General features: G+C 45.0%; 1 protein-coding gene across 4 annotated transcripts in view; it reads right to left on the reverse strand.

The window, feature by feature from the left end:
* Nucleotides 1–537: 537 nt before the first annotated feature.
* The window catches only part of LOC147611849 (uncharacterized), an 83,479-nt gene continuing 68,065 nt past the window's right edge, over nt 538–15,951 (reverse strand). For 2 of the 4 annotated variants that reach the window (XM_086783723.1, XM_086783727.1), the window contains one exon: nt 538–977. In XM_086783723.1, the coding sequence (XP_086639849.1) occupies nt 669–977 (309 nt within the window). In that variant the 3' untranslated portion in view covers nt 538–668. The remainder of the gene's footprint in view (nt 978–15,951) is intronic. The other 2 variants (XM_086783726.1, XM_086783725.1) reach the window with 2 other exon arrangements.

Raw genomic sequence — 15,951 nt, forward strand, 5'->3', positions numbered from 1 at the left:
ACAACATCAGAGAGAGAGAGAGGGTGTGTGCGTGTGCGTGTCAAGAGAGTACAAGAAGTAGCAGTTGTTTTTCAAGAAAATATAAGTGCAGAAATATCTTGTGAGGATTTTGTCACCGTATTCTTTCGATATAGCATGCACTTTCAAACTTTTTACTTAAATTTGCACGATAGTTTCCCTTTACCTTCCTCCAGATGCCCTGGCACCATCTTTCAATTCAACACGTGCATTTGAAACCTATATTAAGTAGACATTTTGAATCTTTACTACGAGTCCAACATGCCTTGAAACACCTATACTGGATTCTCTCGTTTGCTGAAATGGGCTAGAATGGATAACCCCTCCTTCTACCGTATGTCCTTACTGTGCAAGGAATAATGCATTCCCCTGTGAAGGCCTTTAATAGAAGAGTACACCAAACTTGCCTTTCCACTATATTGTGGCAGCAATTTAAGATGTTGGGATGTAGCGATTGTTTACATCCCCGAGCTTATCTAAGAGGTTGCCGCACTTCATATGCACATAGAAAGAAACCAATTGCAATAAACTTCTCCATCTTTTGATTGGGTATCAACATTTCAAACATTATTATACACTTGAAAAGGAACACTTAATGATTTAAAAATTACGCCAAAATGTATTTGCATCTCAGCAAGCCATTAAGATGCTCACAAACCTAGTTTAATCTTTTCCCGGATCTCAGTAGATGAGATATCAACACGAAAATCTTCTGTAGGTAGTGATTTGAAAATCCCTGCTAATTCACTTGGTATGGTCAAATCTGAAAGAACCTGAAAAGCAAGGCAGAAATTGAATGCAAAAGATACTGAAGAACTACCTAAAACATTCAAAAAACAAGAGAGTACCAGAAACTTCTGGTTGATTTTTCGTCCAGCTACAAGAAAATCACATCCCAAATGTTGCATGCCAAGCAGAACCTCCAACATCCTTGAAGAGTTTCCATCATAGTATTTTGGCTGCAACATAACATAAAAAGGTTGCTTCTCACAAACTGATTGGATCCATCACATCAAGTTGATTCACCTCTGCATTTAGATCTTCTTCACGATTTGCCTGGTTACTTCATGCCTAATGTCATGTGCAGCTGTTGTACTACTCAAGGTTGATATAGACTCCAAGGATAGAGACAAAGCCCAGCAACTTAAGGCAGCACATGTGCCGGATGGTCCTATGCTCTGTAAGGGAGCCTCTTGAGGCACTTTGAGGAGCAGAAGAGCTTGCGACTGCTTTCCAAGCACTCCCTTGCAGGGAATGTCCTAAAATGTAGATCAGTGAGATGCAAGAGTCTCTCTGAAAGGGACTTGTACATCTGAAACTCAAGGGCAGTGGTCCACATGACGTCCAGCACTAGAGATCCATCATTTTGTAAAGCACAGCATGCAAATCCTGGCAGATCCAAGAGCCTTCAACTTCATCCTTTCCTCCCCAACCTCATTCATGACACTTAAACAATGATCACTTCAAGATAGAAGTGTACTGGATAACATCTTCACCATTTGAAAGTTGGCTGTTGTGGTGAAGGCCACCAGTCAGGAGAAGCCTAGGACAAGGGGACTGGACAATTCTCAAAGGCACTTTCCTGAAATTGGGCTACTTTGTTAGAAATTGTGGTCTTGCAATCAGCTCAATTGAGAGAAAAAATGTCTCCTAATGTGTTTTCTCAACAGTCTAACAGGTTGAAAGAAATGTGAGATATGAGATGTTGGAAGTGATGCTGGTGTAAGCGATCATCTATGGGTCACATGGAGGATCACATGCACTTACACTACATTGGTGGACACAAGAAAATTAGGGAGAAATAGATGCTTTCTTGAAGGCTACACATGGTAAATCTGGATGGCTTCCTGTAGATTATAAATTGTACCCTTTGAGGGCATAGACCTAATGCAATGAGTTGGGCGTCTCAAGCCTTATCTTCATCATGTTATCTCGTTTGTGATTTCTCGATATGATGCAATGGCATTTCTCTCCTGCTTATTGACCTTACACTTGCATCCACCCTAGAAGTCTAAGTTACCATCAGAGCCTCTCTTCCTTGATGTGCTTCTCTCAACTGTAGAATTTTTTTGGTCATGTGGAACTCAATATTCTTTGCAGTGCAAGGTGGTTGATTGAGTCACTTGGGGAAGGCTTAAAAGTGCTAACATTAAACCACAGTGGTCTCTCCATGACCAAAAGCATAATTCTTATGACAAGGGGATGCCAACAACTGCAAGCAGTTGCACTCTATGATGGCTATATAAATTTATGTATGCCAGCACAGACCCCCTTAGTGAGGCAGCATTTGCAGCTACAGTGGCAGAAAAAGTAGCCGAAAAATCCAATACAAACGTTCATAGTGCGCTTCTCATGTCCAGTCCACAAACTGTATGCCTTCTCATATCACCTCCCCTGAGCAGCAGCTTGCCCCCCTTCTTCTGAGCATTCGGAAGAAGCTGTTATACTGGAGTTCGGCCAGGCTTTCCCTAGCCAGCCGGGTAGTGGTGGCGAACCACGTTCATGTGGTACATTACCTCCTGGTAAGTCTTTCTCCCGGGCATGTATTGGTCAGGTCTAGCGTTCAATCCAGAACTTTCTATGGGCTCGCAGTGATGGGAAAGGTGGCCTGGAGAGTGATCATTCAGCATGACCCAGAGGGGGCTTGGGCCTCCATTCACAGCCATGCCATGTTGGGCAAGTTGATTGTTCGTGGTCTTCTTCTAGGCGGTGAGCCTAGGAAGGACTTCCTCCTCGTTAGGATCTCCACCCGCACTCTGACCTTGGGAGGCCCTTGACCTCAGAGCGCGAGATGGATCTTCACAAAGATGCGGACACGTGGCTTTAGCCCAGCATTTGAGAACAGATTTGCAGCCAGTCTCTTGCATGCTTGCGATCATCTCAGGCCGGCCCTGCAATAGTCAGGTCCGGTAGACTCCTAGGAGCGGCTCCGGCAGCCTCTAATCTGGAATCCTTTGGTGTGTTTGCCTAGTGATCACATGCTCGGGGCTCGCCCACACGTACCTTGGGGAGCCTTGAGTACGGGCCACTCTATGTCACTGGGAGATTGGCTTGCATTCAGACAAATACCCCCAGAGGCTCAGGAGAGAGGCCTTCTTGGGATCAATGGCAGAGACCAACTTAGCCTCAATATCGACTCTTCCATCCCTTTGGAGTGCCTGGCCGTGATACTGGATCCTTATCCTCCACAGTAGTTGGGAGTGTTCACTAGGCATGGCATACCCCTGGCAATTCATGGCTTCTCTATTGGGATTCACGGCAGGCTGGAAAGAGCAGACACCCCCTTAGAGGACCTCAGGGGATGCACTTTGCAGAGGGTGCGGGTGATTGGCTTTCATGCACACGAGAGGCACATCGACCCTCCACCGTCCAAGGTCACCAAAGAGAGACTGGCGGCTATGGATGTGGGAGGGCTAGCCTATTATGAATCTTCAGTGGGAGCCGGGAGAGTGGACATGGCTAGATCCAGAAGGCAGAGAGGAGTTGCTGTACCCCCTTCTTTGGTACACTGCGCGGCTAGGCCGCAGGATTCAGATGTCAGAAGTGGAGGGCACGTTCAGCAGCAACAGCACATTGGCAGTCCCAGAGCCTCCCACTGCATTTTCTCGCACACTTCTGGAAGTGGCTGTGGACAACTTTCGGCCGCGGAATATCACTCTTTCATGTGGCAGCTCAGCGGTTGGCACTTGGCTGGCCATTGGGGACATACCACCATTATATCAGAGGTGTGGCCATCCCCAGGAGTCGCAGTGTCACAGTCTTTGGGATTCCCCAAAGGCCCAGCAGGTTTGGGAGAGGATCCTGCACATTTTCACTATGGATCGGGCCCCCGCCCGTATTGTCACATGGGGCACTGTTGCTTGGGCCATTAAGGCCATGATCATCGTGCCGTACGAGGAGGAAGGTGGGGGACTAGCCCTTCAGGTCTCTCACCTTCATATTTCCACTATGCCACTTCCAACTCCACCTACTGATCATTGGACCCCAGGATCTTGCCAAAGATGGGAGATTCACAGTAGTTCAGCTACGTGGCATATATGGACAGCTCGATGCAGTGAAGCCATAGAAGGCACCCTCACCCTACCAGCGGAGTCTATCCAGAGCATTTGGCTCGATATCATTCATACCCTCTGTGGTCAATGGGTAGCTTTAAGGCGGCTCACATCGTATGAGGAAGCGTCACGAGGCCTTCCGCAGGATCTGGCAGCATGGTACCTTTCTTACAGATGGAGGTGGCGAGCCCACTTGACATTACAGACCACCTGTGTAGTTTACGCCCCCCCCACCCCCCCCCCACCCCCCCCCCCCTCTCCCCCCCTCTTGTATGAGATAGCCTTCTCCTCCTAGAGCAACCAGCCAGAGGAGAAGTGCATTCTTCCTTGACTAGCGTTTCCCTCTGGGGATAGATTTGCACTTACCCATTTTGGTTGTTTTTTGGTTAACTAGTAGAAGGATCTCTCTCGGGAAAAAAAAAAAAAACTTACAACGTGCATGGGATGTATTGGAGACTATGTACCAAGCCAAAAGTGAGGCCACAATTGCCTATTTGAAGAAAGAGCTTGAAAACTTGCAAATGAACTAAGGGGATAGCATGGCTGATCATCTTATGAAGATCGGGGATCTTCAAGAGCAGCTGCTTAACATTGATGAAGTCATTGTTGAAAAGGAGTAAGTCTCCACAACACTACGGTCGCTCCCAGAATCCTACCTCAACATCCACACTTCTCTCACTTTGTCCATGAGGGGTAACCCTCAACCCCTTATGTTTGAAGATTTGGTTGGCTTGCTTTTACGGGAGAAACAAACGCGGAAGAATAAGTCTTCCATGATACATGGCAATGATCAAGCTTTTGCTGCCGATGATAAGGCCAATGCCAAGGGTGGCTATTATCAGTCCAAAGCTGATTCTAGGATGATTGGGCTTTCTTGGTATGTAGCTATGATGCATCACAGCAACACTTGTATCTCAATGTAAATGAGAAGCAAGTCATTTGGTACTTTGACAATCGGGCCTTCCATCATATTACCTCTAAGAATTATTTGTTCATTTCACTAAGGGCTACCCCAAATGGCAAGAAAGTCACATGTGCAAACAATTCTTTGTATCCAGTCCAAGGCATTGGTGAGATTATGCTCACAATTGCAAACGCTTCAATCTATGCATTATAGATGTATTGTATGTGCCTAGAATAAAGAATAATTTGTTGTTAGTCCCCTCTTTTGCTAATAGAGGATATATTGTGAACATAGTCACCAAAAAACGCGTTTTGGTTTGGCGAAACTTGCGAATTGTTTTATGACAAGACGTTTCTACAAAACCTTCAAAACCCCAAACAAAACGCTTTGTTCACTGTGCAAAAGAGAGTGAGGCGACACAGCAAAGCTGAAAAAGAGCTAGTTCATCCACTCCAAGCTCTCAAATGCAAGCACCACTCTCCTCCAATGTTGATGATACAAGCTCACAACCACCAAGTGGATCAAGGTGTAAACCTACAAGCTCAACCGCTATGGATGGAGGACTCACGTGTCCGGCCACGGTGGATTCTCCTCATATAGGTGAGTCTACATCAAACCCTCCAATAGGTGGTACTTAAGAGACACATGCTACCATGCCTTCAAGCTCATGGCCCACACAAAAGAGGGCAAGACAATCATTTCATGGTGGTACTCAAAGTACTCTTGCATCACGCTATGTCCCAAAGCTTAAGTAAGAGGCAAAGATTGCCAAGCGCCAATTCTTTTATCAAAGCAGTCTTCCTTTCAACATTGCTCGTGTGCCTGCATACCATAGGTTCTACAATGCTTTAGTTGCAACAGTTGCGGCAGCAGCTACCTGCTTACATCCTATTGGCTCCAAGTCTTTGAGAACAACATAATTGAAAGCTCAAGTGAAGGAAATACAACATGACTTGGTGGGATTGAGAACTTGTTGGGAACAATATAGATGCTCTATCTTCGCCGATGGATCGAGTGACTAAGTAACAAGTTTCCAATTGCCTCTTGAGTCTTTCTTTGATTTTCTTATGTATAATGCATTGTAATTTGTATTATAACTTAAAATACAATGTGTGGTCCATTATCCATAATTCATTATCCATTACATGATGAATGTCTTAATGCACTCTAGAAGCATCAATATATGATCAATATCTTGGTTTTATGTTGTGCCGGCACGACATTAGTACGTGTCGTTGATGCCTCAGCTCCTCGGTTGCGCATCACTGGAGAGTGGATATATGGACATATTCGACATGCCATAGAGGAGGTTGGGGCAACCCATATGGTCCAAGTCATCACCGACAATGGATCAAATTGTGCAAAGATGGGAGAGTTTGTGAAGCGGGACTATCCCACCATTGTATGGACTCCATGTGCTTCACACTCTACTGACTTGATGATGGAGGATGTTGTGACTGCTCCCTACAGGAGGCCTACAGATCGCAAGACAATATACACATATTTAGAACACTCAATCTAACTGATATTAAACAATGGAAACAACATCAGCAACACAAATACTCGAAATACTGAAAATACAAATGACACTAGCATTGGGACCAGAAAGGGCCGTCCCCCACCCCCTCAATACTTTCATGCAAATATAAATTTATGCATGCAAGCATAACTGCATGTGCACATATAATGGACAAAATCTCTCTTTCATGAAACTTGTACGAGAGGTTCTTGTCGAGCACAAAACTGGTGCAACAGAAATATAAAGATATGTCCTGGTCTTCCTATGGAGTGACAGTCCCATAGGTAAGACGCCATCCTGGCCATACACGGGTGACACCAACAGGCTCCCGTCCATACAGCACGGAGCAAATCACACACGGATGGCACGAAACTGGTTCCCGTCCATGTGATGCAACACTGGTCACACACGGGTGACACTAATCTAGCTCCCGTTCATGTGACACCAAAAGCCTGGCTCTTTCACATGGGACATTGGCGTGGCCCCATGTAAACATGACACAAATCTGGCCGCTCTATGGAGTGACAGGCCATAGAAGTGGCTCCAGAAATGGAGATGGACCAAATGGTGACATCCCCCCGGGCTTCTAAACAGTTGACCTCAACTGAAAAGCCTCAAGATATCCCTGCAAAAGATGAGGGTAGTCAGCAAAATAATCCTCATCTACCCACTTTGGATCAATTGGCAAATAATTTTTAAATTTCACAAGGTATCTCCTGGAAATCTTCCCATGTAGTAACTTTCTCTCCTTGTGAAATACAATCTGCTCTGGCTGAAGTATCTCCTGAAGCTCATAAATTTCTCGCGGATCTTCTGTGACAGGTTCCTCTGGATCTGGCCCCACATACTTCCGCAAAAGACTCACATGAAAAGCATTGTGAATCTTCCAATGGCTAGGTAAAGCAAGCCTGAAGGACACTTCATTGATCTTGTCAATCACTTTGAAGGGTCCATAATATCAAGTAGAAAGCTTTGGATATGATCCCTCTCGTCCTGGCCTCTTCCGAAGCCTAGCTTTCTCAAATTTCAACAATTGCTTTTTGAACACATACCTTTCTTCGACCTCATCTTCTCTACCTACCGACTTGCTCGTTCACGAGGCATGCTCTGATACCACTGTCAAATTCACACCGGATCTCCTCGTAATCATTCCTGGTACGAGAGTCGAAACCTGCAAACAAACAAACAACAAGGGGGTGCAGGCCTGACTCACCTCCCAACCATGACAACCGTGGGCAAGCCCACAGTCTTGGCTGTCCCCACCGAGCCACAAGCTGAGCTAACTAGATTAACATACCGACCAATCTCCTCCTCGCGACGTCCCATACCGCCACGAAGCTACCCTCGCGGGCTTCGACATTGCTGCCGGCCTCGGCTGCGTAAAGCAGGTGCACGTCTGCACTAGATTCAGGCTCCAAGACCATAGAGCTCTCACTAACTCGCGAGACTCTCCATATCCCAATAACTAACCTTGGCCACCCTTTTATAGGCTCTTGGCCGGTCATTGAGCGTCCACACTTGGGCGCCCGCCCGTTAGTCTATCCCTAACTCAGCTCGTCAATCACCCTGCCTAGCTCCAAGCTTCCCAAGCCTCGAAACTAGTCTTGCGTGCGTGTAGCACACGGTAGATACACACTGTGCACATGACATAAAGCAGGTGCACGTCTGTACTAGATCCAGGCTCCAAGACCATAGAGCTCTCACAACTCGCGAGACTCTCTATATTCCAATAACTAACCTTGGCCACCCTTTTATAGGCTCTTGGCCGGTCATCGAGCGTCCACACTTGGGCGCCCGCCCATCCATACTTGGGTGCCCGCCCGTTAGTCTATCCCTAATTCAGCTCGTCAATCAGCCTGCCTAGCTCCAAGCTTCCCCAAGCCTCAAAACTAGTCTTGCGTGCCTGTAGCACACGGTAGATACACACTGTGCACATGACAATTTTGCATTTGTTATTTTTAACCTGTAAACGGTATGAGTCTGGTAAACCAGCTACGAAAAACCCCAAAAGAGTAGTGGGATCCATCTTTGTAGCTTTCATCTGCAAGTCCCTAAACTTCTGGAGGTAGACCTCATAAGTGAGGTGCTGCGAGGTCATGGTCAAAGCTGAAAACTGGACAACAACATCATAATCATCCTCTTTCTTGAGGAATTCCTTCTTAAAGACGTCTTCGAATTGTGCCCAAGTTGTTGGCTTAGGGTTGAGTTCCTTCCACCAAAGCAAAGCTTTGCCGGACAAGAAACCTGCTGCTAACTAGATCTTTTTTCCATCATCATATGGATGAAACTGAAAGTAAACTTGCCATTTATGTAGCCACGTGTCCACGATCTCCTTGGTGCGCTGCTTTTGCTCGCCCCCGAACGGTTCCGGAGTAATGTTGGAGCCCAAAGCAGAAGCCAAGGTATCCATACCCGAAAGAGTAGAGAGGGTAGTGGTCAATAGAGCGATGGAGTTTTGCAAAGCTTGCATCTAGGCTGCGATTTGTGCCTGACATTCCGACGAAGAAGCTTCGAGAGCTACTTTGAACTCTTGGAAATCTAATTTTGACACATAATAGTCAAAAAGATCGGCATCGGTATCTTCCGTAGCCGGCAAGCCTTCGCGTTCAACAAGGGGCTCCAACTCCGATTCTTGGGTCGACATCGTGAAGAGGACAAGTGGAGAGAAAATTTGATCTTTGCACAACAAAAGTGCAAGGGAACTTCAGAGCTTGAGAGCTTGAAAACTTGAGAGATGTGTGGCAAGAAGCCCACTTAAGGGGTTTATATAGCTAGCCCCAAAAGCTTCTTGAGCTTTTTGCTTTTGTGTTTATATATATATATATATATATATATATATATATATATATATATATATACATTCTGTTTTCTTAAATTTTAAAAAAAAAACACCTTTAAACCTTGGAGGAGGGGTTTTTAAACTTTTTAAAAAAAAATAAACTAAAAAAAACGAAAGCCCAAAACAACGAGTGCTTTCCTTGTTTTTTTTTTTTTTCTCTTCCCTCCTGGATTAATGCCGCCGGCGTGCTGTCTGCAGACGTCATCCACGAAGCTGCCGTCGTCGACTGCTGCCGGTGCATGCTTTCCTGCCGGCGCCTGTGCGCACACAGGTGACCTGTGCCAGCCTCGCGTAGGCCTGACCACAAGGCTTTGCTGAAAATTCAGCTCAGCCACTTGCACAGTTTACCAAGTCCTTTCAGAATGGCCCACAGGATGTGTTTGAGGGACTGACATAAAAGGAAGAGCAAACCAGCCACATGAAATGTCTAATAGACAACACATGGGTGCTGAAAATCAGCCCAATGCAGACAATGACATTGAGGAGGTAGTACAGGAAGAGCGGACATCATTGGAGGAGGCTAGAACAATGCCTCGTTGGCTGGTCCGTACCTTACAAGAGAGCAAGCTCTCAGCTCCATTGCATAGCACAATATGGGCTGGTTCTAGAAATGTAAAAGAACATGCAGATGTGGCCTGCATCAGTTGTCCATGTGACACAGATGAGCTAGCTTCATTCAAGGAAGAGCACCAATGGCAAGAAGCCATGCAACAAGAGATTGATGCAATCCAAAACAATTGCACATGGGATCTTGTGAACTTGCCACCAAGCAAGAAGCCAATTGGTACAAAGTGGGTGTACAAGGTCAAGAGAAAGTCTGATGGTACCATTGACAAGTACAAAGAAAGACTAGTTGCCAAATGCTATGCCCAACAGAAAGGCATAGATTATGATAAGACATTTGCACCTACTTCCAAGTTATCCACTACTAGATGTGTTGTTGTAGCGGCTGCCCCATCATGGATGGAAAGTGCATCAGTTGGACATCAAGACAGCTTTTCTTAATGGGTACTTGTCCATTATTAGATGTGTTGCTGCAGTGGCTGCCCATCATGGATGGAAAGTGCATCAATTGGACATCAAGACAGCTTTTCTCAATGGGGACTTGCAAGAATAGTCCAAGACATGTTGTTGACCGGGAATGATGAGGATGCAATTTCAGCTTTCAAAGCTGAATTACAGGCATCATTTGAGATGTCAAACTTGGGTCTATTGCACTATTATCTGGGCAGCATTATCCATGGGAGCAGTATCCTGAAACCCTAAACCCTAGCTATTATGTGGTAGCTCAGTTGTTATGCTTCAATCCAAGTATATACAAAAGCTCCTGCATAAGTTTGGATTCCAAGTTCCCAGGTCAGCATGTACATGCACAATCCCGGTACTAAGCATTGGCAAGCAGTGAAGAGGATATTACGCTATCTTCAAGGCACCCAAGATATTGGTTTGTTTTATCCTTGGGGGGCAGCTTGGAGTTATATGCTTACACTGATTTAGACTCGGCAGGTGACTATGATACATGGCAGTCCACTAGTGGAAACTATTTGTAACTTGGACAATCATGCATATCTTGGTTGAGCAAAAAGAAACCCACTGTTGCCTGTTGCCGCCTCTACTTGTGAAGCTAAATACAGGACAGCTTTCATAGCTACAATAGATTGTGTATGGCTGAGGAGGTTACTTCAAGATCTCCATGAGTGTCAATAGACACCCACCACCATTCTCACTAAAAGTCAGAGTGCTATGGCTATGGCACGGAATCCAATTTTACATGCCTGCACTAAGCACATAGAGATTCACTATCACTATGTCAGAGAGAAGCTATATGCATGGGACAATGTTGCAGATCTATTTACGAAGGCATTGCCTAGAGAGAAGTTTCAAGCTTTCTACAAAGATTTAGGCTTACTGTCCTACAGAGAGTGATCTGCCACCTTGTACAGGTTCACATATTTCACTACAGGGGAGATTGAAAGGCATATGCAAATATGTGGTGTCACATGTAAACACGAAATAACTCCAAAGGCACTTTTATCCCACTTGGTTATTCCCCTGGACACCTATTGTGAAAGAACACTTAAACTAGGGCTTTCATTATTAATTGTAATTGTCCGTCATTTCATAAAACATCTATATACGTGCAAGTACTTCTCCCACTCTCTTGCTAGTTGACTTGCTTCTTTTGTGTGTGTGTGTGTGTGTGTGATCTTCGATTGCTGTCCTAACCCTAGCCCTAGTCTTGTGTAGAGCAATACGTGAATGTAATCCTCCCTGTATATAGCCTCTCTCTCACATAGTGATAGTGAATCTCTATGTGTTCAATATGGCATGGAAAACTGGAATCTCTGCCAGAGCCATAGCTTTCTAACTATCAGTGAGAAAGGTGGTGGGCATCTATTGACACTCACAGAGATCTAGAAGTAACCTCCTCAGCCATACACAATCTACTGTAGCTGTGAAAGCTGTCCTATACTACGCTTCATAAGTAGAGGTGGCAACATTGGGTTGCTTTTTGCTCGACCAAGATATGCATGACTGTCCAAGAAACAAACAGTTCACATTAGTGGACTGCCATGTATCATAGTCACTTGCCCAGTCTGAATCACTCTTAAGCATATGACTCCAAGCTCATCCAATGGCTTTCTTGCCTTTTCAGGCAATTGCACTAAGTCCCAAGTCTCATTTCCATATAGTGCATCCATCTCCTCATCCATAGCTTTCTCCCAACACACATTTGCAACAGCCTCATCAAATGCATGTGGGCTCTACAACCTGCACAACTTTTGCCATGTATGCATAGTGATGTGCCACAACCATCGTGCATGCTCATCTTGAGCCTTGGTTCAACTAGTGGAGAGATGGGCTTACAATCCTCAAACCCAAACTTATGCAAGAGCTTCTATATGTACTTGGATTGAAGCATAACAATGCCTTCATCCATCTGCATAAATTGTATGCCCAGATAATAGTGCAATAGACCCAAGTCTAACATCTCAAATAATGCCCGTAATTCAGCTTTGAAAGTTGAACTTGCATCCTCATCATTCCCAATCAGCAATGTGTCATCCACATAAAGAATGACCACAAGTAAAATCCCATGATGCTCTTTTACATGTGTGCTTTTTGTTGGACTATTTTGGAAGCCCTGCCTGGCCAAATAACAATGTATCTTCTCATACGAAGCCCAGAGAGCTTGTTTAAGACCATAAAGTGCTTTCTTGAGCTTACACACTTTAGCCTCATGGCCAAGCATCACAAAACCAATAAGCTGACTCACATGAACTTCTTCCTACAAGCCCCCATTGAGAAAAGTTGTCTTGATGTAGCCACTACAAAAACACATCTAATACTGGACAACTTGAAAGTAGGTGCAAATGTCTCATCATAATCTATGCCTTTCTGTTGGGCATAGCCTTTGGCAACTAGTCTTGCTATGTACCTATCAATGGCACCATCAGACTTTCTCTTGACCTTGCACACCCACTTTGTACCAATTGGTTTGTTGCCTGGTGGCAAGTCCACAAGATCCCATGTGCAATTTTTTTTATTGCATCAATCTCTTGTTGCATGGCTTCTTGCCAATGCTCATCTTCCTTAGCTTCCTCAAATGAAGCTGGCTCATTTGTGTCACACAAACTACTCATGCAGGCCACATCTACATGTTCTTTTACATTTCTAGAACCAGCCCATGTCCTGCTACGCAAAGGAGCTGAGAGCTTGCTCTCTTGTAGGGTATGGACAAGCCAACGAGGCACTCTCCAATGTTGTCCCCTCTTCCTATACTACCTCCTCAATGTCATTGTCTGCAATGGGCTGATAATTGGTCTGATTTTCAGCACCCATATGCTGTCCATTAGGCATTTCATGTGGCTGGTCTGCTCTTCCTTCTATGCCCAATGGTGGTAGTCCCTCAAACACATCCTGTGGGCCATTCCGAAAGGACCTGCTAAACTCTCTGCAAGTGGTTGACCTGAATTTTCAGCAAATACATCTCTACTTTCAAAGATCCTTTGACTGCATGGATTGAAGAGACGGTATCCCTTGCTACCACTGTTGTAGCCCACAAATATGCATTTGATTGCCTTGTCATCCCATTTGCCTCTAATCTTAGGAGGCACATGAGCATATGCAAAGCAACCGAAAGTCCTAAGATATTCAGCCTTGGGCTTTATTTCATACCAAGCCTCCTATATGGAGTGATAGTCTCCAATGCTTTTGTTGGGCACCTAAGACATTCAACTTTGGGCCTTATGACGTACCAAGCCTCGTCTATGGAGTGGTAGTCTTCAATGCTTTTGTTGGGCACCTATTCAAAACATGTGTAGCACACATAATAGCCTCCATCCAGAATTTATGTGGCAGATTCTTGTCCTTTACCATGCATTTGGCCATCTCCATCAATGACCTGATTTTCCTCTCTGTCACACGATTTTGTTGTGGTGTGTGTGGCATAGTACACTGATGCTTTATGCCCTTTTTTGCCAAATATGCCTTAAATGCATCTAACATATATCCCCCGCGCCGCGGATCTAAGCAGAGGGTTTGCACTTTGCAACCTATCTCCTTTTCAGCTTTTAGTGAGTTTACGCAATCCACTTTAATTCTTGTACAAGCAGATAGAGTTGTTAAGGGAGGGGAGAACATGAAGTGTTGATGTCACATGCACCCTGCACTGAGGTGCTGTGTCACAGTGGCTTAGCATTCAACATAACATTGTACATCATTAGCACCCTTTTAGGAATATTTATGGCCCCATTGTGAGCCCCAATCCGGGACATGTTAGGCACGAGCTACATAGGTCAATCTCTCAACCTTAGGGGTCAAGGTGAGTCCCTTAACCCACTTGGAGACCAAGCATATAAATCACCTGAGGATAGGGCATAAGTCAATCCATCAATATATGGCTCAACCCATGGGGCAGCCCCTAGCTCTAGTCAGCAGCCTTTATGGGCATAAAGGAGTAGTCGGCCAGCATCGGCATCACATATAACACCAGTCGGCCAACCACATAATAAGCACATCACACGTGTGAAATAGGCGCAGCATTTGGTACCTAATTAAATCAGGTTGTGGGCTTTTAAAGCAGGCCGATGACAGTAGATCTCAACTGACCAGCATCATGTATTGGTATATAAGGCGCCCCACACTCCCTATCATAAATCATCTCATTTCACAAAAGTTCATCAAGCAGTTAGTGAGCATGTGTGCCTAAAAGCCTTCGGGTTTTTCTAGAGCATACAGATCAGCTTTCAAGCACCCCATGCTTCATCCCCTAGGCAGCATAGAAGATCCTCTCATGTTCAGCCAGCATATATGCATATCCTTGGCAGATCTAGACTTGCATAAGTGGCTTCATAGAGTCTTTTAAAGTGCTATTGCGTCAGCATATGGTTCAGTCAGCGACCGGTCTTCTGCGTCCTTGCATTTGGCAGTCCACAATCATTCACATCATTGTACAACTTCTCCAAAGTAATACAAGCAAATACTCCTGCTTGCAAGGGAGGCCCTTCAGTGGATAATTGGAACCCAATCTGGTGTCGACTCTTATCTTCTCTCTTAAGTAAAGTGGATTGCATAAACTCACATATTTATAGAAGGTTTTGTTGCGTATCACAACAGTCAACCTATTGCGTGCTACAGTTGACACCAACACAATATGTGGTACCAACTACCCACTTAAGGGCCCCGTCCTGCAAGTAGGGGTATTTGCTTTTATTACTTTGGAGAACTTCTTTACAATGCAGACTTTACCAAGAACTTACTGACGATGATTGACTATGGAGTGCCAAATGCAAGGATGAGGTATATACACCTAGATGAATCCAGGAACATGCCCAAATTCACCTTATAAGAAAGTGCAATTTATAACCTCATGGTAGTCATCCACAAGACAATAAACCATCAACTCCGTCGTGCATAGTACGGACTATATACTACGACATCCCCACTAACGTCATCAGTGCCCGATAGTGGGTGTAGAACTTCACATCTCAACTTTTTTTCATTTCTTGGGTTGAGCACACACCAGGGTGCTCGCATTGCATTAGGTTAATGGCTCAAACAAAGGAAGTTTCCAGCCAGGTCTCTGAGGGAGAGTCTTTATAGTTTTTGTCTACACTAGGTGGAGAATCTTTGGCTTCAATGGTGGTTGCTTCAGTTTCTGGGCTAGTAAAGGAGGAATCTTCTCACCTGTCGTTTGCATTGGGTGGAGTATCTTCGGTGTCGAATGTCATGGAGGCACCACAACAGGACAGGTCACTGGATTTGTCTTCATCTTTCGAGGATATACCAGTTGGTGTGTCTTTTCGCAGTGCACAGAGGCTGTACCGACAACCACCGAGGTTTTTGCTTCAGTGTATAGCTGGTGTATTGCTTGGAATATATTCCACATGAAGATGGTGGTCTAGACATAAAGGTGCCGAGCAGTATTGATGGATATAGATTTGGTGGAACTCTTCCAGGGAGTTTTGTTCCTGATTTTGCTTCCTTCTTTCAGGGTGCATTGGAGTTGGTGTAAGCAGTTCTTGTGATCCATCTGTGTTAATGCATTAGTGGTTGGAGTGTGGATAGCGGAGTTTTGCCAGGCCTTTCTTTGGAGTGTTAGGCTACCAGAGGACAA

The sequence above is a fragment of the Cibotium barometz genome, chromosome 46, assembly GCF_041138505.1.
Source record: "Cibotium barometz isolate CiBa-2024 chromosome 46, ASM4113850v1, whole genome shotgun sequence".
Classification (NCBI taxonomy): Eukaryota; Viridiplantae; Streptophyta; class Polypodiopsida; order Cyatheales; family Cibotiaceae; genus Cibotium; species Cibotium barometz.